The sequence below is a fragment of the Haliaeetus albicilla genome, chromosome 9, assembly GCF_947461875.1.
Source record: "Haliaeetus albicilla chromosome 9, bHalAlb1.1, whole genome shotgun sequence".
NCBI classification, from domain to species: Eukaryota; Metazoa; Chordata; class Aves; order Accipitriformes; family Accipitridae; genus Haliaeetus; species Haliaeetus albicilla.
This window is the reverse complement of record NC_091491.1, coordinates 15,935,338-15,960,704: the sequence shown is the minus strand read 5'-3', so window position 1 is coordinate 15,960,704 and position 25,367 is coordinate 15,935,338. Positions and strand designations below refer to the sequence as shown.

General features: G+C 46.2%; 2 protein-coding genes across 5 annotated transcripts in view; one reads left to right on the top strand and one right to left on the bottom strand.

The window, feature by feature from the left end:
* The window catches only part of MAP3K13 (mitogen-activated protein kinase kinase kinase 13), an 84,534-nt gene extending 62,964 nt beyond the window's left edge, over positions 1-21,570 (top strand). For 3 of the 4 annotated variants that reach the window (XM_069791805.1, XM_069791806.1, XM_069791807.1), the window contains 13 exons: positions 1,043-1,226; positions 1,724-1,915; positions 2,716-2,874; positions 5,823-5,981; positions 7,653-7,761; positions 8,728-8,837; positions 10,035-10,151; positions 10,675-10,812; positions 11,772-12,510; positions 13,952-14,022; positions 16,520-16,817; positions 17,514-17,611; positions 17,700-21,570. In XM_069791805.1, coding sequence (XP_069647906.1) covers positions 1,043-1,226; positions 1,724-1,915; positions 2,716-2,874; positions 5,823-5,981; positions 7,653-7,761; positions 8,728-8,837; positions 10,035-10,151; positions 10,675-10,812; positions 11,772-12,510; positions 13,952-14,022; positions 16,520-16,817; positions 17,514-17,611; positions 17,700-17,736 — 2,411 coding nt within the window. In that variant the 3' untranslated portion in view covers positions 17,737-21,570. Of the gene's footprint in view, positions 1-1,042; positions 1,227-1,723; positions 1,916-2,715; positions 2,875-5,822; positions 5,982-7,652; positions 7,762-8,727; positions 8,838-10,034; positions 10,152-10,674; positions 10,813-11,771; positions 12,511-13,951; positions 14,023-16,519; positions 16,818-17,513 lie in introns of all 4 variants that reach the window. The other variant, XM_069791808.1, reaches the window with a different exon arrangement.
* Positions 21,571-23,020: 1,450 nt separating this feature from the next.
* TMEM41A (transmembrane protein 41A) lies at positions 23,021-25,362 on the bottom strand. The gene is made up of 5 exons (XM_069791819.1): positions 25,202-25,362; positions 24,957-25,110; positions 24,492-24,653; positions 23,809-23,947; positions 23,021-23,468 (listed from the first exon to the last, which is right to left on the bottom strand). Exons 1-5 carry the CDS (start codon positions 25,297-25,299, stop codon positions 23,248-23,250), a joined length of 774 nt encoding a protein of 257 aa, XP_069647920.1. The 5' UTR covers positions 25,300-25,362; the 3' UTR covers positions 23,021-23,247.
* Positions 25,363-25,367: the final 5 nt, after the last annotated feature.

The window sequence follows — 25,367 nt, the reverse complement described above, 5'->3', positions numbered from 1 at the left end:
TGTCAGTTGTCAATGTTAAATGTTTCTTCTCATCCATGCTTGTCAATGGGGTCATGTACCTTATGAGAGATACCATCATTGTTCAGTTTTGGAGTAGAGGACCACCTCCCTAAATTGCCAATCCAGTGTCCCTGATATGTTGTCGTGGTTTAACCCCAGCCAGCAACTAAGCACCACGCAGCCGCTCACTCACCCCCCCCCCATCCAGTGGGATGGGGGAGAAAATCGGGAAAAGAAGTAAAACTCCTGGGTTGAGATAAGAACGGTTTAATAGAACAGAAAAGAAGAAACTAATAATGATAATGATAACACTAATAAAATGACAACAGTAGTAATAAAAGGATTGGAATGTACAAATGATGCGCAGGGCAATTGCTCACCACCTGCCGACCAACACCCAGCCAGTCCCCGAGCGGCGATTCCCCGCCCCCCCCCCCCCCCCCCCCCCCCTTCCCAGTTCCTAAACTAGATGGGACGTCACATGGTATGGAATACACTGTTGGCCAGTTTGGGTCAGGTCCCCTGGCTGGGCACGAGAAGCTGAAAAATCCTTGACTGTAGTCTAAACACTACTGAGCAACAACTGAAAACATCAGTGTTATCAACATTCTTCACATACTGAACTCAAAACATAGCACTGTACCAGCTACTAGGAAGACAGTTAACTACATCCCAGCTGAAACCAGGACATATGTTAAATATATACCTGTGAAGCAGCTGCAAAGTCGAAGCGGCTTACTCGAGTGGTTAGCAGTGGTGGTGAGCTCTGTTGAAAAAGCAGCTGGGAGGATGGGATGGAACAGGCTGGAGGCAACTGTAACTGGGGAGAGGAGCTGGATGAAAGGGATGCTGGGGCTGAGCTTGTGCAGTGTGTGCCTCAGCTGTGCCTGTACCAGGAGAAGGCGCCACCTACTACCTCCAGAAAAGTCCACCTTGAGATTTAGCAAGGCAGATGGCAGGTACTGTCGTGGTGTGATCTTATAGCAGAACATTTTTGTGGTCTTGATCTTTTACGTTATCCTCTTTGCTTGCCTGTGCCTAGATACCTGGGAGGTCCCATTTGAGGAGATCTCGGAGCTGCAGTGGCTAGGCAGCGGTGCACAGGGAGCTGTTTTCCTGGGCAAATTCCGGGCGGAGGAGGTGGCCATCAAGAAAGTGAGAGATCAGAACGAAACAGATATCAAGCACTTGCGGAAACTCAAACATCCTAACATCATTGCGTTCAAGTAGGTTGTGAAACTTGTTAGAAACATACCTTTATCCAGGAAAGATCCATTCACTTATGTACCCTGGCCAAGTTTTTAAAATCCAGGAACTAAGCTGTCTGTAGGACAAAATGGGTGGTCATTCTTCCTCTCAAATTGTCACACATTCTTGTGGAAAAAAATAACCCAACAAAAAACCCCCAAACCCCCAAACAACTATGGACACGATTCCCACCCAGTGCTGCACTTTGCATGCAGGCTCACAAAATGCATACTGTGAACCCTACAGATCTGCAGGTGTGGAAGTTGAAGGAAACCCACCCCTGTCATCAGTGAGGTTCCTCCTGTGCGAAGCATGTAGGAAACATTCCCCTTCCTGTTCAGTAAGGTGGTATTAGCAGAGGCTTGCCCAGGCAGAGTAAACAGGTTATTCTCCTGCCCCTTGATTGCCGCCTTTGAGAGTTGCTCTGGGACTTTTACTTCACTGATCCTCACTAGCTGTGTGTTTTCTTTGACAGGGGAGTTTGCACTCAAGCCCCATGCTACTGTATTATCATGGAGTACTGTGCACATGGACAGCTCTACGAAGTCCTGCGAGCAGGGCGGAAAGTCACCCCTCGGCTGCTTGTGGATTGGTCCACGGGGATTGCAAGTGGGATGAATTATCTGCACCTTCACAAAATCATCCATCGAGACCTCAAGTCACCAAAGTGAGTCTCTAGCTGCTTAAACATCCCCCAGTTGTGGTTGTCTTTTTTTTTTTTCTTGAGGAATAGTTTAAAGTTAGGTCAAAAGCCCCGTTATTTTTTTTTCTATGTCGACTCAAAACTAATGAGAGTGAAACTAATGAAACTTGTTGGCACTCCCTCCTGTGCTGCGATTTAACAAGACTTGGAAATTTTACCAGTATCTTACATGATAAATAGCAGTAAGGAAGTATTTCTAATGGTCTGATGGTGTCTGGCCCTTTTTGAAAGTGGGATATTCTGTTGCCTTCTGCTTTTTTATTTTTCTTATTTGTTTTTTTGTTATTTCTTTGGTTTTCTGGAATGCATCTTTCTCATTGCTCTGTTGCTTTCTGACTAAAACTATCTGGCTGCTTATATTGTTATTCCCTAGATGTTTATCACTTCTTTAGCCTGTGATATGACTGTGTTAAGATAATACCTTTAGATGGTTTACAGTGCAGTTTAAGGTACAGCTTTACTAAAATTTTGAAATGTCCCCAGATATAGTGAATCTTCAGTGACTTGTTAATCTGCAGTTTTATCAACATTGATTTTTGACTTTCAGCATTTAGAAATGCATTTGAGGCACAAAGCACAACCACCCCAAAGAAAGTGAGTGCCTTCATTGGTGAAAATGCATAATCTTTTTTCTTGTACTGCAATTGTGAACAGCATGGCCTCATCAACTGCTCGTGTTGATTAAGAAGGAATTTACTCCCAGCGGCTGTTGTGGTACAAGAAAAATTGCAAAATGCTGATTTCTTTTTTTTTTTTTCCTCCAGCGTTTTAGTTACACATACAGATGCAGTAAAAATTTCAGATTTTGGTACATCTAAAGAACTCAGTGATAAAAGTACCAAAATGTCTTTTGCGGGAACTGTGGCTTGGATGGCCCCAGAGGTGATACGCAATGAGCCTGTCTCTGAAAAGGTGGATATCTGGTGAGTAGTATTAATGTTTAAGTATCTTTACCTTCTGTTTAGCCACTTGGTTTCCCGGCACTTTACATATTCAGCACTCTTTTCTCATCCTAAGCATGGGTATAGTTTGCTCTGTGGTGGACTATCCCTTTCTCCATCTGCTGAGTGCCCTGAACTTTGTTACTGAACCATGGGCTATAACGGAAAGAGAAATGACATACATGCGCAAAAGCTGGGTGTTGAGATCTGAAGGTACCTAATAAGACTCAGTGCAGACTATCTTGTGTCTTGCAGTAAGCAAATGCAACTTTTCTTCCCTGTGTCATTAGTCAGGCTAGAGCTTTCTTCCACTCCTGGTGCTCAGGGCTGCCTCAGCAACTTCTGCAGCCAGGGTATTTTTCACTTGCTTTCTACCCTCTTTCAGGGCCACACTTGAGCTGTAGGGAGGCCCCTACTCTGCTGCCTTGAAGGGTCTGACCACCTTTTGATTTCTGCACGCTGGGCTTGGCTGTTACACGTACAGCTCCAGTGAGTCTAAGTCTGGATCCAAGAGGGAGGAAAACAGGGTACATTGTAAGAGTTTTGAACACCCGTTTCCATCCCATGTGAAATGTATTCTGTGTCCAAAGGAACACAAGGAAAGGTTCAGATCTCCGTACTGTTGGCTTTGGAGCTCCTTTGGGATGCCTCTTCACAGGTTTCAGGGTTCTCAAGGGAACTGCATCTCTGTTTCTGCCTTGTTATTTCTGCATATTAAATGTCAGTAGCCAGGACAAACGCCCTTCTCCCTGCTTTACAGCCAGGATGGATTTTCCTTCTTGTGGTTTTTCAGCTTCAAATGCTGTCACCTCCCTTACACAGCATGAAGCTGCAGGTCAAAGCCACGGGTGGTTCAGAGTACAAGTTGAGGCAGGCAGCAGCCTGCTGCTGGTGTTTTAGCTTGAAGCTGGGTCATGACTTTAAGTCAAGATTTCCTGTAGGGAAAGGGAAAGTCTTGTAATCTGTGGTATACAGCTCTTCTTGTGCCCACAGTGTTTTGTGTGTTCATTTCATGTAGATGTAGCAGGCCATAGCATAGCCAGCTCGTCTAGGAGAAACTCTTGGGTTGTTTTGGAAAGAAAATACACTCACCATTCGTCTTCTGTGCTCCTCTCTTTGAATCACAGGTTCATGAGGAGGAATAGTGCTGGATTTCCACTCTCAGCTTTCTGTCCTTTAGAGTGGCTTACGTTCAGAAATATTGTGTGGGGCATCATGTCCAATAAAAATCAACTGCTGACTCTGCTGAGGAGCATGGGCACAGCTTTATTCCTTTACTCAGTGATTTAATGATGTTGCTCTTTGGTGCAAACCTAGAGATACTTTTGGTGCAAGTTTCTTTCGAGTCCGCTGCAGTGGTGATTGCTCAAACTCCTCCTTGACATCCATTCCTCCCCCAATATGAGTAAAAGCGGTGTTCATGAATGCTGGCAACAAATGAGAACAGTTCCTAAGCTGCTTATATGTCTGCTCTCTCTCATCTTTAACAGCATGCTTAAAAAAAAAAAAAAAATCTATAATCTTATTAATCAGGAGTCTTGAAAATCCCTTGTCAGTTCTTAATCATAACAAAGCTGAAACCAGATGGGGTTTCCTGGTAGTTTGTCCAACTACCTGGATCCCTGCTTTCCTGCAGCCCACGGAAAAAAATTTTGAGGGAAAAAAATATTCAAATTGTGCTTGTTTTGGTTTTTGGGTTTTTTTTCCCCCACATGATTTGAAGCCAATGGGCTTTGAAAGTGCAACATTTTTCACATGAAGTTCTGTTTCCTGACTGATGGTTGTTCAGACCCAGGCAGTTTGTCCCTTAGATGTTCTTCTGTACTTAATAAAAGCAACTTGATATTAGTACAAGCCAAAACCACGCTTCTCACTTTTCACCTGGTTTGACTTGCCAGCAAACTTGGCAGGGTTGGTGTCCCACAGATGGATGGGGCATGCAAGTAAGGTGATACATCTGGGTTTGTAATTGAGATGGTTGTACCTCACCTCATATCGCAGCCTGGTTGTTAATGTACAGTAAGAGTGGTGTTGGTTCTCAGCAGCATTTTGTTTACCTCTGTATTGACTGGTTTGATATTTCTTTGGTGTTTTATTGGGTGAAGATTGTAAATAAAACAAATAACTGTTTGCTGTTATAAATTAAGGTTTTGGTCCTTACTGATCATTTCATTAAGGAAGAAATGCAAAGTGAGTTTTCTTACCTTTATTTTTCAGTTCTTGTAATAGGAGGTTCTTTTCCAGGCAGAGTTCTCTTAATTTTTTCTTTATCCTTCCTTTCTTCAGCACAAAAGAAATATCAGATGAGACTGCATGTGCTTTTGATACTGACACTTAGGCATGTTGCATTTGTTTCTTAATTTCTGTGTTGCAGTAGTTGTAGCGCTGAGTCTCAAACCTATGAAACTCTTACCTAGTAGTACACATAACAGCAGAGGGAGCTTTTGGCTAGGGGGAAAAAAAGTTAAATGCAATGTAAAAACCCCCACAAAACCTTTGTTGTGTTGTCTCTGTAAGACACCAGTTCTATCTGTCCAGTAGTAGATGACGTGTTCTTACCAATAAGAACAGTCAAAAGTCTATCTCAGAAAAGCTAACTTTCCTTCTCATTTCACAGGAGTAAGATTTAGTTACAGAAAGTGTACTTTCAGGATTTTTAAAATCTCACAAAGAAATAGGAGAGAGTGAGTGAAAACCAGTGTGGTTTGGTGTTCAGCCCAGTGCTGGGGCAGAGGAGGAAGAGTTACCTGGTGTGTGAAATAGCTACTCTTGGTTAAAAATTAGTACATAAACGCTGTTGCACCTACTTGCGATTTCAGATCAGACATGCCTATTTCCCTGTTTTGCCAAACTGTTTTTTTCAAGCTCCAGATGTTTCTGTTAAATTGAATTCACACAGAAGCTTTTATCCTGGTTTATTTCTTCATCAGGTCATTTGGGGTAGTTTTGTGGGAGCTGCTTACAGGAGAGATTCCCTACAAGGACGTGGACTCTTCGGCCATCATTTGGGGAGTGGGCAGTAACAGCCTGCACCTTCCTGTCCCTTCCACCTGCCCAGATGGCTTCAAAATCCTCATGAAGCAGACCTGGTAAGAGCCTGAACTGCACAAACCTAGGGCTGGCTCTCAGCTCTTGCCAGACTCCCAGTAAAACCAGAGTCAGGGTGGGACTGTTGAGCCCAGAGCAGAGGGCTCTTAAATACTCTCACACTTGTCATGAGGGTGGTAAGTTTTAGCATTTTGGATTCTGCTTCCTTGTGGCAGCAGGCTCGGGCCCCAGAAAGACATTTGGAGCTTAGAGGAAGTAGGAAGAGACCTATCTGGTTTGCTGGGTGGATGGGGCAGGGGAGGGAGCAGGCAGACACTGTTGAGACGGGCTAGTGAGGGGGAAGGAGTTGAACAGGAGAGAAGTCGGGGAGCAGAGCTTGATAGGAGCCCTAGCAGGGTGACAGTTACCTGTGAGTTGCCTGTCCAGTGTGAATCAGGAGCAGGCAGCATCAAAGTCATCTTCAGTAGCCTTCACAGAGGTGGTTGCTTTGTTGTAGCTCTGTGGGAAGAGAAAAGGAGCTGGAAGGAAAGTAGGAGTAAAATTTCTTGAGGCTGGCTCCAGAGTGAAAGGAAACAATTTTTCACTCTGAAACCCCTTTGTAAGTGACTGGCTTTTGAACTGGACAAAGAGAAATTGGAGCTTTCTGGATGAAACCAGGATTTTACAGGTATAGGTATGGAAAATGCTTTCAGTTTCCTCCATATGCCAAATTAGAGTTGAAATTCTTTGTCTTTGGTTATGCATTAATGCTTTTGTCTTTGTAATTGCATTTTGACACAGAATGTAAGTGGTCTTCCAGTGTTTTCCCACTCCATGAGTTTTACCAGCCATCCTCTCAATGGCAGAAAGCCAAAAACAGGCCAGAGCATCTACGGATCTTTTCAAGTGGCTGTTTACCCCCCTGACCCTGAGCTGCAGCAGGTCGTGCTGTTGCAGTGATCTGTGCTGAGGCGTGCTCTGCCTGGCTGTGCCTCTACGCGGGGCTGCACAAGTCAGGAAGCAGTGTGTGGAGCTCTGAACACCGAGTACATACGCTTGTATCCCCACCTAGTGGAAGTAGGTGGTTTGTAGGGGAGAGGTGGCTGAAGAAGCTGTTTCTTGTCCTGAGCACTGAATCCATTCAGCAAGTCTGGTGGGTTCAGTCCTGAAGCTCGAGTGCTGGTCTCGTTTCTCAAAGATACAAATGGTTTTGTACTTGAATGTGATCTTAAAGAGAAGTTCAGTGCATTACAATACTGTGTAGGGTCAGGCATGTACTATATGGCAACATGAATACATCTGGTGTTTATAGACTCCCTGTTTTGTTGAATGTAAATTGTCATTTCTACTAGATTGAGTATTCCCATTACAAAACTTGGAAATAAATGGGATAATATACTGAGATCTGTTTCTTCTTGACAAACAAGTTAGGAACAGTGTCAGTTTGTATCCTATCCTTCACTTTGTAATCACATTTTCCTATTTTAAATGGTTTTCATCTCTCTTTGTTTCTTCAGAATAGATCATCACAAACCAAAAACTGAATACAAAACAACTCTAGCCCAATAAACTCATATTCAGCAAAAGAGAAAATCAGAAAAGCTCCTTTGCTCTAATCTGTCAGCTACACGATTCAGAGAACATGTTCTATTGAGAAACCCTTTCAGAAGGGCAGGAGAAGGTAGCAGTATTGACTTCATCTCACGCTTGGGTATTTGTCTGTTTTGCTCCAGGCAGAGCAAGCCCCGGAATCGTCCCTCCTTCCGGCAGACACTGATGCACCTGGATATTGCATCTGCTGATGTGCTGGCTACTCCTCAGGAAACCTATTTCAAATCACAGGTAACTGGAGAATGGCTGTAGCCCATGAGTACTAGAGTTAGCTCCAAGGATCTGATTTCAGAGTCTGCACTGAGTACAGCAAAAGACGAGATCCATGATTTCAGTTTGATTCCTGGGGAGAAGCAAACTAATGGGTGTTTTAAAATCTTTTACCCAAGCTTTCACAAACTGAGACATCTGCCATCTTTAGTCAGAAACTCGATGTTGTCTCATTCACTTCTCCCTGAGACTACTGACTTCAGATGTTCTGCTCCCAGCTATTCTCCCAGTGCTGTTGTACAGGAGACCACAAGACTGCTAAGAGTGGAACCATTGCATTTATAGTGAAGATGAGCAGGGCAGCCAGTGGAACAAAGAGCTGTTACAGGGCAGTAAAGGGACTCTGGGACCTTCAGGGAAGATCTAAAAGTATGTTTTTAGAGATTCCTCTGAGTCTTACCCAGTGAGCTATTGTCTGCTCCCAAGAAGGGAATGAGAATGAAACCTTGCCTCCAGAGGATCTATACAGTGTTGGGGTGTATGTGAGGAAGCAGGTGTGTTTATTAAAGCTGCAAGAAGCAGGGCTTCAAGGGGCAAATAGAATTAGTATCACCCTAGTGACAGTCATCATTGTCAAGAATATAGGTTTCCAAATCATTAGCCTTTCTGTTTATTTTAAATGCTAAAAGGGAAGAAAATGTCTTAGGATGAAAAGAGCTTTAGGAATTTTTAAAAATATTTTTTAGAAAATGCAGATATGTTTTAAGTGATCTAATTGCAGCACAAAATTGGAAATACCATTTGAAAATGCTGAAACTAAACATGCTGCAATGTTGTTACCCAAAATAATTTAGCTAACAGAAACACATTTTCAACCCAAACCTGTAATTTTCTACAGACACAAAGAACGTTGCCCAAGAGTTTTTCTTTGGTGCAACCAGGCGTCCCAATCCTTTGTAAATACCTGAAAGTAAATTGCTTCTCTAGGCTGAATGGAGAGAAGAAGTGAAGAAACATTTTGAGAAAATTAAAAGTGAAGGAACTTGTATCCACCGGCTAGATGAAGAATTGATTCGTCGTCGAAGAGAAGAGCTGAGGTCTGTTGACAGTCTTTTCTGTTTACTGCTTACTTTTCCCAGCTAGCCTTCTCTTTTCTAGTTAAACGAACCCAGCTCCCTCAGCTTCTCTTCACAGGGCACGTGCTCCAGCCCCTGACTGTTTTCATGCTACTCTTGTACTGAGGACTCAGTATTCCTGCTGGCATAAATTTGGGCAGCCTAAATTCCTTGTGAGTCCAGAAACTGAAGTTCCCACAGGCATGCCCTAGGCCTTGAGCACTGCTTGGCTGAGGGAAAGCTATAGAGAAACGGTGGAAACTGTCCCTGCTCTTGGGCAGTCTGAACTGTTTGCTCTAGGCAAGAGGGGTAGAGGCTTGTGTGTTTACCAGGGAATATTTCTGCCTGAGTTTTGGTGTTTGTGATAACAGCGCTAAAGCAGGTACATCCATCTCAGTGGAAAAGGCACCTTGCAGTTTGCTGTGAGCTTTCTCTGCCCTGATACTTTCTTTGGATTAGTTATTTCCAGAGAAGTGAACACACTCCCAGCCCACTGGGAGTGAATGCACTATCAGCCCACTGAAATTAATTTTGAACATTAGACCAACTTAAAAATGAAAGCAGAATGTTTATTTAAGAAAGAAAAGTGTTATCTTCTTTTTTGCAAATATAGTTATGACAGAGAAACATAAACCAGCAAGTAGCAGTTCTGTGTCAAACCTGAGAAACCAAAGGAAACCTTGTTCAGCCAGTTTGATGTAGTTGTTGATGAGTGTTCCCTAGCCCTAGGGAGCTTTTGATGGTCACATCTTTCAGCTGTGGTTCAAGATGTCTTCTGCAACTATACTATAGCTGTAGGGACATACTGCTTTCTATGAAATACAAACAGATTACTTCTTCCCCTGTTTCTTTAGAAGCTGGTTTAGCCCCTTCTCTGTGGAAACAGGATGATCAGGGCTTGGTCAAAGGTCTTGTGGTTGCATGTGAGGCATTTGCAGCTTCTCTAGTGAGAAGCATTGCTAGTCTTTGAAGACTGTTAAATGCTTTCTGAATTATATCATGATTCTTTGCTGTATCAGGCTCTTAATTGTTATTCATTGTTAGCTCCATCTGGGAGCAATACAGCTGGCAAATTTGACTTTTAGAAGGCCTTTTCCTAAAGGACCTGTACTTTGCCTTATTCTTCTATCTTGGTCCATGGACATCAGACTGTGGAATAATGACTCTTCTGTTTTTCAGACATGCATTGGATATCCGTGAACACTATGAGAGGAAGCTGGAGCGAGCCAATAACTTATACATGGAGCTCAGCGCTATTATGCTGCAGCTGGAGGTCCGTGAGAAGGAGCTCATAAAGTATGTATCTCTGGGCATAATGGCATGCCATGCATGTGGCAATATGCATACAGGAGGAAAAAACCCAGTGCTTCATTTCTAAACTGCATAGTGGTACTTGTAGATTTAGTGTCCCCTGACAAACTTCCAGGGTAAAGAAAGAGCTGGCAAGCAGAGAGAGGCCCCTTCAGAGTAGATTACCACAGACCACTTAGTGCACGTATCTTTACCCAGTGTTGACTGACTGGGAGAAAGGTGCCTTTCCCATTTGGTGTTGGGATCCTTTGGCCCCTTTATAAAGTGAAAAGCAGTACTGTTTCTGGATTGTGCACCAGGGCCCTGTTCCAACTGCCTGATCTCTGCAGAGAGAATTTAGAAAATGACTATGTCCTTTCCCAGAACAGCATGTTGTGTTGCACCCAGCCATAGCTGAGAAACAGGCACGCAGTGTGCTCACAGTGGAGCTGTGTTTCTGTCCAGCAAGAGCTGCAGTTGGATAAAGAGAGAACTCATCTGGTTTTCTTTTTCTTCCCCAATGTTTCAGGAGGGAACAAGCAGTGGAAAAGAAATACCCTGGGACTTACAAACGCCACCCAGTCAGACCAATAATCCACCCCAATACAGTGGAGAAGCTGATGAAGAGGAAAGGGGTCTCCCATAAACCAGGCAGCCAGACTAAACGGTAAGAAGTAACAACCTAGTTCTGTGCCAGGAACCAGCGGTAAATCCTCATTGAGAGGCAGCTTACTTCCCTTTGAGTCTGATGACAACACAGGACTAAGCCAAAGGGGTGTTCACTCTTGGGCCCAGTCTGGTCCTCAGAACCACAATTGTTTAATTATCCCTTCTAACTGGGCAGCTCTCTGAAACCATTTGGTCCATATGATTTTTTTCACAGGTGATGGTGCTTTGACAGGAGGTATCTAATGTGTGTCCAAGCAAATATCATCTTTGACTTGAACAGTAATAAGCAGGGTGAGGGATTGTGGAAATTAGCCAGTCCTCAGGAAGGATGGATTCATTGTTGAGGAATTAAATTGGGATTTGAGATTTGGGAATTCATGATGTCCTTTCAGCTATTTCTCTTCTGCTTAACTTTCAGAAAGTGAGATTCCCCCCCCCCCCACTCCCGCCGAAGAGCTGTCTATTTTATTTTTCCCTTTTCTGGGATTTCCGGGAGTTAAGAGTCCTGATTAACAGTGAATAATCACTTCTGAATTAATATTTACACGTGCTTTTGAAATGAGCAGGCTGATAACCATCAGCAGATTGAGACCCTGTTGTGCTGAGCATTGTATATGCACATAGTAAGAGACATGCCCTACACCAAGGTCTTAGGAGGGAGCTATTTTGGGAGCAGAACATCAAAATAAGAGCGGAAAAAGGAGAGTATGTGGAAGATATTGGAAAAAGCAGCAAGTAAGGAGTGTAGAGCATGATGGGCTGAGCAGAAAGAACATTGAGTGGAGAGGATCAAAGGAAACTAAATGCAGAAGTCAAACAGCTGAAGAGGAGGGAAGCCTGTAGATTTTAGGAAGTAGAGTGTGCTTATGGCTACAGCTGCCTTTTCATCCTGCCTCTGAGCCAATGTCATTTCTTAGTTTGTGGTTTAATGTGTAACTTCCACTGACTGTCTCTTAGGCCAGATCTACTGAAGTCAGAGGGAATACCCAGCACAGAAGCAGCATCCAATGGCTCACCAGTCTCAGGAAGTCCCAAAATGTCAACACTGAGTGGCAAAAGCCGCTACCGCAGTAAGCCACGTCACCGCCGAGGGAACAGCAAAGGCAGCTACAATGATTTTGCAGGGATCTTGAAAAACCAGCCAGTGCAAGATGATGCACCTCCACCTCATAATCATTCTCATCATCCTGGCCTACCGCAGCAACCTGGCCACAGCCATCCCCATGGCCATCACTCACGGCTTCATGCCCACGGACAAGATATTGCCAACTGCGCAAACAACTTAAGGTACTTTGGCCCTGCAGCAGCGCTGCGGAGCCCTCTCAGTAACCACGCGCAAAGGCGGATGTCTGGTTCTAGCCCTGATCTCATCTCCGCTGCAATGGAAGCAGATTGCCGAAGGAATCTGGAGAGCAAAGAAAGCAAAGCTGATCATTGGGAGTGTTGCAAAACAGATCCATATAATTCTTGTCTTCAGTGCAGGGAAGAGGACAGTGGTCAGGTACAGATGTCATCTGTTGAAACAGGGATGAGCCATTCTCAATCACCAACATCTGTTTCCCTATATGAAAATGCACAGTTCATTGAGAACATGGAGGAAGGGGGCTTCAGCAGCTGTAAGTCAGCATCTGCCCTAGGGACTCCCCAGCACATGGCTTCCTCAGTGCTACCTTGCAAAGCAAGACCCGTTCAAAAGGTAAGGACAAAGCATAGTGACTGGACAAAAAAACCCCAAAGCTTACTCCTCTTTTCCCTCTCCATCAAAAGAAGTTGTGTAGCAAAGGCTGGTGTCTGGATATAGGATATCCAGACATATTTCCCACACACATAACAGTAGAGTTACATGTACAACTTTATCTTAAAGAAATCATACCTGTCTGAACTTTGCTCTGTGATCTGGACATACTTTTAAAATCAATTTTATTGAGAGGTACTGTAGGCATACTGGAGCACACTGCGTATAATGAGGGTTGTCAAATGTAGTTTTGATAGGGCCTAGTTCTGTTGTGTGCAATTTAGCCAGTTTTTGTTTGAGCTGAAACTTGGTCTACTGAATTTTTGTTGTTGAAACAGTCTCAAAATGTTTTCAAGCCTTTCTCAAAACAAAGGAAGGGGTAAATGCATTCTTTTGGTGATGTTAAATATCATGTAACTGTTTCATTGAGACTCTGTAGTGCTGCTGCGCCTCAGAACAGAAATTCAACAATTGCCGTGGTCTTGGGAACATGCCTTTTGCTGCACTTGCCAGAAACTGTCCCTCTTAACTGAAAGTCATAGTTCTCATGTATTTTGTGAAGATTTTGCAAGAGTCAAAAAGGTGTTACGGCACAGTTGTACAGAAACAGTTCTTCTTCACTCCTCCTGTTTCCATCCAGGTGGTGAGAGAAGTAGGAACCAGTCTGAGCGGAGTTCAAAGAGCAGGAAAACTGGGCCTGGGTGGAAAAGTGAAAGAAAAGAGGATGAGTACCAGACCAAGAGTGTGGTTTGGGCCCAGAATGAAGGGAGGAGGACCTCGTATTACAAGGGGCTGGGATGAGATAGAGGCTGAGTCTGAACAAGGGGTTGGCAGGTTGGATAGGATAGGAGCTGGCTGTAAAAACCAAGAGAGCAGGGGGTGGATTTGGATGGGAGGAGGAGAATAAAAGGCTCTGTGCTCACTGAGGTAGAGAAAGGAACAAAACTCAAGTTTTCCTACTTGGTGAAACCCACCAGCAAAGGCTGTGTCGTTCCCCATCCTGCTCTATGATGGGCTCATGTAGAAGAGGGTTGAAGTCGTAAAGCCAAGAGTGCCAGATCAGCTCAATAATTTATGTCGATTTCAGTATGATACTAATTACTTGAGTTGCTTCTGTAAAAATCCAGAATGTTATGTACTCAGTGACTGCTGAAGTACTCCAGTGTATTTCAAAGTCAATCACTCCAAATTCAGAAACGGCAGCATTAACACCTCCTGAAATAATCTGCTGGTGAGAAGATGTCTGACTCGGTTTTCACTGGTACGCAGGTTATTTTCTTGTCTAGATTGTTGCAGCCCGTTGACACAGTGACTTTGTCCTGGAGGACCAAGGGGCAACCATGTAGTTGCATGTTTGTTCTTTCACAAATATGACACCATTCTTATCCTTGTTTTCTGTCAGAGTGGTGACGACTCTTCAGAAGAGGAAGAGGGCGAAGTAGACAGTGAAGTGGAATTTCCTCGTAGACAAAGGTAAAAGGTGAATTCAGTCTAATCTGTCTTTGGTGGGACAAAACTCAGGAGGAGAACTGTCATAGCAGCTGCAAAACCAGCACTGAAACTGTGGAAGGTGCTGGCAAAAGAACAGAATCTCGTTCAGTGCATCCCATCTGCCCTCAGTGATCCCTCGTGTTCACTCGCTGTTTTCAGCCTGTTTAGAGATGTTATCTCCAGCACAGCTTTTCTGCTGCAGGCTGTTTGTAGCACAACTTGATCGCACTTGATAACATTATTCAGCCTATAAAAATAAGCTGCTGCATCTGTTTCACCAGAATCAGACTTACTGGATTTGGCACCCTTTGTGAACTCTTTCAAATGCTGTTTATTAACTGTTGCTGCAGTGGGGCTGACTCCAGCGTCTTCATAGTGGAACTCAAGTAGGATTGAAGATCTAGGTGACAACACAGCAGATCAAATTTGGCGGTGTTGCCTGTAAAGTAAGAGACTTGAGGGAGTGTTCCTACCTAAGCATGTGTAATAGCAGTCTTTATGGTCCTGTGCTCAGGAAAGAGATCATGGCATTGGTGCTGCAGCTTTGTGAAAGCAGCTGCTTGAAGTGCAGAAGTGATCCAGTGGGCAAATTGGTTAAGGGTTGTTAGGAAAGGAGCAGAGAAGAAAATAAAAGCTTCTCTGCTGTTGTATACATCCATGGCACACCTGCAGCTGGAATCCTAAATGCCACCTTCATTGCCCCAGCTCAAAGACCATGGTAGAATTTGAAAAGGTACTGAGAAGTGTGACAAGAATGGTTAGAGATGGTTTCTGTAGAAGAAATTAAATCCATGAGAAATCTTTGTCTAGCAGGAGGAGAAGCAATACTGGAGATGCGTGAAATTGTGAGTTATGTGGAGAAAATAGACAAGGAATGATTTATTCATGTTAGGGAGACCTAGTGAAGCAAACAGGGGATTTAAAATGAACAAAAGGAAGTGCTTTTTCCATCCAAAACATTTTCAGATGTGGAGCTCGTTGTCAAGGTATGCTGTGGAAATCAAAACGTAAACAAGTCATAATTGTTCAATTTATGGAGTATAGATCCATCAGTGGCTGTTAAGCACTGTTATCCAGGTTTGAGCTTCAGCTCAGAAGTCTGATCTCCTAAATGATACAAACCAGGAAGATATGCCAGGAGAAAGCAGGCTCTGTCTGCAGCACACCCTGTTCTCATACTTTTCCCAGGTTATTGCTTCCTGCCTAGGGTTGGAGACAGAATGCTGGGCAGGATGAGTTTTCTAACTCATACGGTTCTTGTGTGATTGTTGCTTCTTTTGTGATTTACTAACTTAGAAAACAAATTGCTTTTCCTGACTTCAATGTGATGACCTGTTGTGGGTCTTCTGGCATCTTCAGCGACCTGATATTTTGTACCATTACTGTTGAATCCTGGCATGAGGCGATTTCCACATTCAAGTAACTGTGAGCTTATTTTCTGAGTGCACATACCTAAAGTCTAGCCTGGTTGTTGGGATCACTGCCAGGTGGTGTGGATTTTCCCCGTTGAATTAGCTTGAACCCTACAGTACAGCATATCTTTGGGGAAAAAGGACTGTTAAAGAAAAATAGGCTCCAGGGCAGGTCAGCTAGTATGAACATACAACAGACAAGACCAAATAAGAACAGATTAATTTATAGATGCAGGTCTTGAACTAAATTCTTCAAAAGGTGGTAGATCTCTATAGCTCCAAGATGTGAAAGGCAGCCCAACACTTTGCAGAGCTCTTGCTGCCAGCCTTGCAGATCAGTTATGACTCAGCTGAAGGTGTGTTCTTAGGGTGGGAAGAGGCTCCTGGAGAGTTGATGTAAATTTTTTTTCTAGGGATAGGACCTGTTTTGCTCAAAGACATTTTTGGAAGGGTCAAGCCCTTAGCCCAGTGAGGAGAAGCCACCAGGCAGTATTGCGTGCGCTGTGCCTGAGTGGCATCTGCTAGGGAGAACAGGACCAAGCAGCCTGGGCTGCCTGTTAGAGTGAGTGAGCCCTGTTCTTGTTGTGCTGAAGATGCCAGTTAAAAGTACAGGTGCAAAAATCTGCTCTGCATTGCATGCTTCAGAAAGGAAGATGAGAGGTTTGCCGGGGGAACCTATGTAAGGATGTAGCAGTCACTTTGCATTCACTGCACTGCTAATGTGAGGATTTTGATTGTGATGTATGTCTTGAAAGAAAGCTGACCCTTGCTACCTGTCAGAAACAGAGTTCCCTATGTTCGAGCTCTAATGCTGTGCTGGCTCACCAGCTCGTTCTTACTCTGTGCCATGAGAGTGTGCGCAGAAACCTGTCCACTGAGAAGCTGTAACTTTTCTAGCTGGCAGTGGGCTCCTGGGGAAAGGCTCACCTAGGGCTGAGTGGGCACCAGGAGTGGGGTCTGTCAAGGCCGGTTGTAGCAGAGTAGCTGAACACAGCACCCAGGAAACTGCTTTTCCTCTACAATTGGAGGCACTGTGTTACAAGCTGAACTACTCTCCTGGTTTGCAGACCTCACCGCTGCATTAGTAGCTGCCAGTCCTACTCAACCTTCAGCTCGGAGAACTTCTCTGTGTCAGATGGAGAGGAGGGAAACACAAGTGATCATTCGAACAGCCCAGATGAGCTGGCCACCAAGCTGGAAGATGAGCTGGCTGAGAAGCTGGAGGACATGTTGTCCCAGACTCCAGAGATCCCCATTGAAATCTCCACCCAGTCTGACGGGCTTTCAGACAAAGAGTGTGCTGTGCGGAGAGTCAAGACTCAGATGTCTCTGGGCAAACTTTGTGCAGATGAACACAGCTGTGAGGTGAGTTGTAAGTTTAGTTATCCCCTCTTCCTTCTATTGAGTAAAAAAAAAAAAAAAAAATAAAAAAAATGTTATGGAAAGGAATCGGAGGGCCAGAAAGTTGGATGACTGCCTAGGAAATGCTGTGGTAGATGTTCTACAACAAAGCAACTGCTTAAATACCCAGTCTTTCTCATACTTGGCTGGAGGAGTAGACAGGGGAAAGTAGCACAAAGAAAGCGGAACATAATTTGCCGGTCAAGATGAGTGTGATATTGGGAGGCTATCAGGTTTGCAGTTGCATTAAGTGGGATAAAAAAATAGCACATAAAGCAGATAATTAAATGGAATGGATATAAACTGTCTGCCTCAAACTTATCCATCAGCAGCCTTGCTAGCAAAGTTAGAATGATTTTCTTCCCTTTATTGTCTTTCAAGTGTTTGGGAGGGGTAGGGCAGAGCCTGCTGCACCATCTTCTCATAACTCAGTCTGTGTTTGGTAGTGCTCTGACCAGATATTTTTCTGCTGTCCCCTTGTTGGGGTGAGACAAGTGACCTCCAGGGTGATTCTGTGCTGTTGCTATCTCCTGTGTGCTGCCAGTCTCTCCTTCTCTGCTGGTGGTGACCTTTGCCTCTGCTGTTACAGATTGGGATGGTGTGGTTGATCTGCAGTGCGGGAATGTTGCTCAAATCTTCCCCTTTCCTTTTGCTTTGCAGAACCCAGCACAGTTTGGAGAATCAGACTGTGACTCTTCTGAAGGGGAGTGTTCTGATGCCACGGTCAGGACCAATAAGCCCTGCAGCTCTGCTACTTGGTAATACAGATCTCCCCCAAAGCTTCCTGATACTGGCATTTTGATTTCCCTGAGATTCCACTTCATTCCCCTTCATCACACTTTACAGGAAGAGAAGATGCTTCTCCTTCCCACCCCAGGAGTGATTTGCAATAACCTGAATCTCTGGAAAATGTCCAAATGAAATTAATTCTCTTTGAGCATTTCAATCAAGAATGGCAGGGATGTATTTTATTGAATAATCTAGTTACTGTAACATGGATATTTATTTTTTTGACATTTTAACACTTTTTACTGTAAAGAGTGGATTGTATTTATAGACACACAGACTTGTTGCAAAAAAAAAAAAAAAAGTTCAGAAAGCAAGCACATTACAGAGAAACATCCTGGGAGTCCTGCCTGGACAGCTTTGTGTACAAATGCAGGGGGATTCTCTTGCTGCTTTCACAGGGGACCAGGCCTCATGGCCCTGAAGATTGGAGGACAGATCAAGCAAACTAAACCACTCAGTCTTATCAAGTGAGGAAGCATAAAAAGACCTTCTTATAGGGTAACCTGTGAACAAAGCATATTCAGTATAACCAGCTGGGTCATTTTTAATCAGAAGGTGGACATGTTCCTGGAGAAAATTGGTACCGAGGTGCTAACATCCAGGGTCTTCTGAGTCGATACATCCCCAGGAATGTAATAGTGGGTTTTATTTTAGGGATTTTTAGTTTCTTTTTTTAATCAGCATTTTGTTGTGAGATCCTGCAATTGTATTCTAACCTCGTCCTCTCGAGAATTGGTATAAGAGCACTTCTTAACACCGTCCTTGCTTCAGTCTGGCAGTGTTGACCTCCAGTTGAGCAGGGAAACCTCTTTCAGATACAGTGTGCCATTTCCCAGTTTACTTCCTCCTCTTACCTCCTGTCTGTTTCAGTCAGTCAAAGAAATCAATCAAATCAGTGTTGGAAAAGCAAGAACTTGCAAACTGTGGAAAGCACATCCTGCAGAGCCTGAGCACTCTTCTGGGGAGGAAACTGGAGATACCTGTACTGGACTTGGAGAAGCAGTCTCTCGCCTACAACAGCATCGATAACCAGCAGAGAGCTGTGTGTTGAGGGGGAAGACTGGGAATCACTGGCCTAGATAAGAGCATCACCCCTGCTCTGTCTCCTTATTCACTGTACATTCTTGAAAGCATTAACAGCTGCCTGCCCTTCATGTCAGGCTTTGTGCAAAACAGGTCACACAGGGAATCTTGATGGTGGCTGTGGCACAGCTGTGTCTTGGGTGCACCTTGAGGCCCCTGTTTCTCCTTCAAGCTGAAACTCTGCAGGTGAAAGTGAGGATAGTACTGGTATGTGACAGGCCGAGGCATTGGCAGATGACAAAAATTTGTTTTCTGATAGAACTCATAGTGCCTTCCCTTCAAACACTACTCTCTTAAATCAATATTTAAAGAGAACAAAATGGTAGAGCACGTTTCCCCCACCCTTAGTTGATGTCCCCCCCTGCAAGAGCTTTCACTCTGCCCTTCCTAGCGTGCTGACTGGCGCCACTGTGCCATGTGTGCGTGGTGCACGGCCGCACTGCTGGGTGCTGCTCTGCAGACTGGCACACCAGCCTGAGATGAACGGCAGGAATGGACCATGGACAGGTACTTCTGTTGCTTTGTTTGTTTACATTTTATGTTAAAATATTGGTTTGAATTTAACTGTGGTAATTTATAGCCTCATGGCAAAATGAAGGAAAATGTCTTACTTATACAGAGAGCAGTATTGTATGAGTTAAATTATCCCGTATTTTTAAATTTTTGTAGCTGGACTACACACAGATCTTAAGTTATGATGTTATTTTATTATTTATTATAATTTCTGTAGATCAGAAGGTTGGCTTCACCGCTAGCACAATTGTAATCTGTTTGTGTGATGTTACCTTCTCCCTGGTTGCTGGGGGGGATGGGAGCAGAGCTGGTCTCAGTGGCTGTCAGTAGTTGCTGCCTCTTGTGATATCTAAGGATGCTGTTATACCAGGGCAGAGAACCTGTCAAGGTTGGTCTGAGAGGGATGGATGCAGCCAGCCTTCTGGGTCCTGTGATATTCCTTGTGGTCGAAGCTGCAATTTGCTCCTGTTGCTGGTAGAGTTGGCAGCCCCTGAGCTGGTGGGGAGTGGTGATCAGGGAGCGAGTGGCTTTTGAATTGATGAAGAACTGTCACAAGACCCCCTGGCAAGAGCATCCAAAAGGACAAGCGGAGAGGAGGGCAATTGCTCTGGGCAGCGGGTACGAGATCAGGGATGGCCAGCAGTGGATCCACATGGTGGATCACCCATGCAGGACCAAACAGGCTGCTGGAGAGGAGAGGGCATGACCGGCTCACCCCTGCCTGCAGCAGCAATACTCAGCTCTGGGTGCAGGCAGAATGCCATGGGGAGTGAAGCTCTTTCCTGGCTTGTTTCTTGTTTCTTCTCTCTTCCCATCCCTCTTTTCTCCTCCCAGATGTTCTCTGTCTCTCGGCCAGTGGCAGGAGGAGGTGGCAGGGCCAGAGGTGGCTCTGCCATTGTGGTGTGAGAGGGGTTTTGGTGTGGAAGAGGTGGTGCAGATGGTTACTCAGGGGGGCTGGAGGCTGCGGTGCAGGAATTTAGCAGTAGAGAACTGTGTGCAAGTAACACGCACACAAAGAGGAAGACCAAACTATTGCATGAAGAGAGGTTGAGAACTACCATCAAATGTCCCCCACAGCAGAGGATGCTAGGCCTTATGCCCCTGGAGAGACTCTGCCACTCAGATCTGGCAGGCTTCCTGAGCTCCCACAGGCAGGTCCGTTCGCTGCCTGCAGGCTGTGCAATGTCAACCCAGTCCACAGCCCTGCGGTGCCCACTGCCTGTGGGCAGCACTGGTGTCCTAGGGCAGCCCTGCAGCAACAGGCCCAAAGCAGAGCTGCTTCTGGCTCAGGCCTGTCAGCATCTCCATGCAGGGACTTCAGTCTGCAATGATTCAGTCCCTAACAAAAAGATCCCAGAGGGGTTTTGGTAGCTCTGGTCTTTGCTTAGAGCTCCTCCACCACGTGATGAAGCTCCTCTGGGCTTGCAGAGAAGCGTAGAAGCTTTGATGTGTAGGATTTTGGGACCCTTCTGGGGCAGATGTCCCGGGTGTGTGCTGATTTTTCCCTGTCCTTGCCTGGGGACATGCTGGCCCATTCTGCAGCCTGTAAAAACAGAGCTGAACCCTTCAGGTTGTCTGCTGCCACACTTAGCTCTAGTTTCTTTACATGCCCAGGTCATTGCACTGTTACAGTGCAGCATTGCTCCTCCTAACTGCTGCCTCCTATGCAGCATCCCTCTGGGACTGCCACTAGGGTTCCCCCCCCTTGCCTAAGCGTGTAACCCTGTACCTGAGGAGATGTAATCCCAGCCTCCCCCTGCACACACATCTCGAGCCCTCGGCTGTGTGCGGGCAGGGGTGGCTCAGCAGCCCCCCATGTTCCTGGGACAGTTGCTGTCAGTTCTGCAGGGGGTTATATAGGCATTTTCTGTAGTGAAACCCACACAGAATTGCACATAGATGTGACCTCCACATTGCTGTGTCGGCGCCTCTGCTGCGGTTCCTCGCACTTACTCTCCTAGCAGGGTATGGGGCTGAGAAGCGTAAATTGGCCTGCTTCCTCCTCACAGTAACACCACATTTGCAGGACAGAAGTAAACCGTGGGTTCCCTTTTCAGCATCCCATCTACCCTGATCCAGTTCTCATGGCTGCTGACAGCTCCTGAACACTAGCCTAGATTTTCTCCCAGAGCTGAATGTTGCCTTTCCCACTGTCGTGTTAAGTAACCATTTCATCTTGGCCCTGTCCAGTAGTGTTCATCTCTTTCCTCCCTGCTCTGTGGATTCCTGATACAAACTTGATTTTTTTTTGTATTGAACAGTGTACAGTGATGGAAACAAGAACGACTATCAAAGCAAACAATGCATGGAATAAAAAGCCAGTGTAATTCAATGCTTTTCAGGCTTGTCTGGTGATCTGGGAATGGTTTCTCATGTACTTTGGGATAATGTCATGAAGCCTTTTGATAACTAACATGATGTAGCGAGCAACTTGTTGTTACCTGTCTCTGAACACAGCTGAACTGGAACTACTGGGAGTTCCAAGTAGCAGGGCAGAGGCTTGGTCAGACACATGTAGCCTACCAAGCACCCAGGTGTCCTTAAGTGTTGGCTTTTGCTCTTGTCAAATGAGTGATTTTTGCAATGTGATGTGGGGGATTGAATCTGCAACCGTTACTTCTCATCCTGGGAACCTTGCTGTCCCACTCAGTTCCAACCCCGCTGGTGGGGAGGGTGCTAAAATGGATGGAACATTCACTCTGTCAGCTTCCTGAGTGCTCTGGGGTCTCCCATCTGCCCCGTTCCATGCCAGAAAGTTTACTTTGTCCTCCGAGTGGAGGACAAATTCATGGAGAGTAGAGCAAGGAAGTGCAAATACCAAAAACCCAGGAGCATAGTATCATCTTTGGGGGCTACTGTTCTGCAGCAACTGGGACAGAGCCTACCTGCTTATTTGGAAATCTAGTTATACATGAGCAAATGTGTAGGTTTAAGGGTGCTTCTCAAGGACAAATCAGCCAGGCACATCCACCCCCACCCCCCCCCTTAGTCTTTGTGGGATGAGCAGCCACTGACAGACCTCAGAAGCAATCTTGTGTGTTCTGACATATGGATAATACATACAAGCAGCTCGTAGCTGGCCCCAAATCCTGAACGATTTTGCTGCACGGTATGCTTAACATCTGAATGACAGAGGAAGAGCCTTCTACAGCTGTGCAAGCTCTCCTACAGAAGGTGCAGGGACCCTGAAACATCATTACTTTTTTCTCAACTTGGTACTTATACTGCTGCACCTAACAGCACAGAAGTGCACAGTTCATCATTTTAGGCCAAAAATGCTAAATAAGTATGGGTTTGGAGAGGGCAGGGGGAGGAGGGAGTAGGGTCTGCCTAGAGCTGGGAAATGCTGCTACTGGAGTGGTGGTGAAAAATAGCTGCTGTTGCAGCTCAACACAGCACCGTATGCTATGGTGCCAAGGGATGAGGCTGGCCAGAAAACCAGCCTGCCTCACTCTCAGAGCAGCAGCTGTCTGCTGCCACATCAGTCACACCATCAAGACTAGCTGGGCTCACAAAGCTGGACTTGGTAGGAAGTGCAGGAGCCCAAGGGAAGCCTGTGACTTGGGCTGGTAAGGAGACCACAGGGAGCATGGTGCTTGCCCCCCCGTGTTCAAGAGCTGGGAGGAACTAAGGGGTTCTGATTTGCCTTCCTCACAGGATGCTAATACTCTTGATTTTTTTTTTTTTTTTTTTTTCCATTGCTAATACATTTGCAGTGGGCTGGCAACGCCCTCAGCTACACTGGAGGCACAGGCTGATTTAAAGGAAACAGGCAAATTAACTGAAGTGTTCACAAAGCCCCTGTATAGCGCTCTCCGTGCAGATACATGCACAGTTAAACATTCATTAAAAATAAGAACTTTACACCTCCTCTTAGACAAGAAGAACGATTAAAAACTGAAATTGTCCTTGGTCCATGGTGGCAGTGAGCATGCAGAATATAACCCCCAGGAACAGAGACCTGCAGCTTTTATGAGGCAGTCCCCCAACATCTGGGGCACCTGAGCTATCACAAGCTCTTTTTGCCATTGAGTAACTGAGCATGCTTGTCTTCATCCAGCTTCAAGTGCTTCTTGCTGTATTTCTTGATGAGGGTCCCTGGTATCAATGCTGCCACAGCCATCGCAAGCAGTTTGAGCAGCGTGTCCCAGGAGAAAATGGCATCCAAAGAGGTGATTTGTGACAGAATGGCTCCTGTCTGCACACAGATGAAATTATACGGTGTAAGACCTGGAAGAATCAGAGAGAAAAAAAAAAAAGCCTGTTAGCATCCCACCCAGGTAAAATTAGCTCAAACATGTCCTTGCCCAAGGCCAGACACAGGGGTCTGCGCTCATAACAGAAATAACGGGGTGTGATTCAAAACTGCATTGGCAACACACACATATTTGCAGAATGCTCCAAGACCTCCAATTATAAGGGCAGCACAAAGGCAAACATTTAAATGGGGCAGAGTCACAGCTATGACCCTGCTGCTCTACCTTCCCCAGCTCAGTATGCTACCTGAGGCTCGGTGACAAGGAGAGAGGCAATGTCACGCTGCCCCTCAGACAGCCTCCCCAGGCCTTACCGATGAGAACAGAAAAGAAGAACTGGGACACAGGGATGTTTAAAATGGGAGCTGAGAGATTCAGAAACCAGTTTGGTGTCATGGGGAACAGCCTCAGGAACAACAAGAAGAAAAATAAGCAGCTCCTGTTCTCTTCTACCTGCCAAGAGAAACGTTCCAAATTATTTCTGCTCTTCAGACAGCAGTAACATCTGAATGGCCACGATACTAAAGTGAATGTAAGTTTTCTTCTAACGTGCTGCAACATAGCATCGGTCCAGAACTGATGAAAAGTGGCAGCTTTATGTATGTATGTTCGGGAGCCTAATGGTGAGCCAGGTCCTTCCATGCAAGTGATGAAAATGGGATCTAACCCGAATGAGAGATTGGGAAGTCACCAGCAGAGCCACCTCCAGCCATACAGTGCAGCACAGGATGGGTGGAGGCAGGTCTTGAGCACAGGGGCTTCCCAATTAATCCATTATCTTACTTCTGATTTTTCTTGGGATCTGGGATTTTCCATGCACCCCCTTTGCAAACAGCCTTGCTCCCAAGAGAGCAGTCTGCTCCTAGATTGTGTCAGAGGTGGCCCTTAACCGACCTGAGGCATCCCCTGCATGTATTCATTTTCTTACTAAGTCAACCGAAAAAGGCAGCCTCGCCCAGGGGCCATTCTGGGCGTCTGCAGAACCATGGCTGCTTACCTTTCTTTGCAGCAGAGCCACTTTATCAGGAAAGTAGTAGACGACAAACTGCTTTCCGAACGCACCAGAGAGCAGGTAGCAGAAGGTCGCTCCCACAGACGTTAGGGCTGAGCACAGCACCAGCCCGGTCCACGGCCCGAACAGCGCTCCAGCCAGAACGTTCTGCCAGGGCACAGCACCGAGTGAGAGGGAGCCTGGGGACACGCACACGCAGACACGCGTGTCCCCTCAGCCTGGCTGCCTTCGGCCTCAGCCGCTCTGGCTTCTCGAAGGCATCGGGCAGACCCGTCTCCTGTCCCTGCAGAGCTGTGACTCACCCAGCAAGGCACCGACCTTGCACCTTGCCCCAGCAGGCAGGTCCTGGTCCGGGACTGGGTGCAAAGGGCCCCTCTGAGGGCTTCGTACCGGCTCCCGCCCTGCATTCCCCCCCGGCCCCGCCGCCGCCCTCCCGCCAGGCGGCCGTACCAGGAGGCTGGAGCCGGGGATGGCGAAGCTCTGCTTGTAGAGGTAGGCGGCACAGAAGAGGGCCAGCGCCGCGCCCCCGTGCTGCCGCTCGTAGTCCCGCAGCGCCTCGGCCAGCTCCCGCAGCTCCTCCAGGTCCGACGGGAACCGCAGCGGCCTGGGGCAGGGAAGAACACGGGGAGACCGGGAGCACCGGCCCGCCTCGCCTTCGCACCGCCCCCCCCGCCCCCTCCCGCGCCCGCACCCACCTGCGCGCCTGCCCCGCGCTCAGCCGGGACGACAGCAGCCAGAGGGCGGCCGTGGCGGCCGCGAAGACGAGCAGCAGCCCGGCCAGCCGCCGCCACATCCCGCGATGGGGCGCGCCGCTACCGCCGGCCGGCCCGCCCCCGCCTACCCCGGGGGAGCGCGGCGGGA

What these genes read in the sequence shown, in the direction of transcription:
- TMEM41A (XM_069791819.1), bottom strand. Translation starts at nt 25,299, where the DNA reads ATGTGGCGGCGGCTGGCCGGGCTGCTGCTCGTCTTCGCGGCCGCCACG. An exon ending in TGGCTCTGCTGCAAAGAAAG is followed by an intron (nt 23,948 to 24,491) that starts GTAAGCAGCCAT and finishes TTCTCTTGGCAG; the next exon opens with GTAGAAGAGAACAGGAGCTG. An exon ending in CTTCTTTTCTGTTCTCATCG is followed by an intron (nt 23,469 to 23,808) that starts GTAAGGCCTGGG and finishes TGATTCTTCCAG; the next exon opens with GTCTTACACCGTATAATTTC.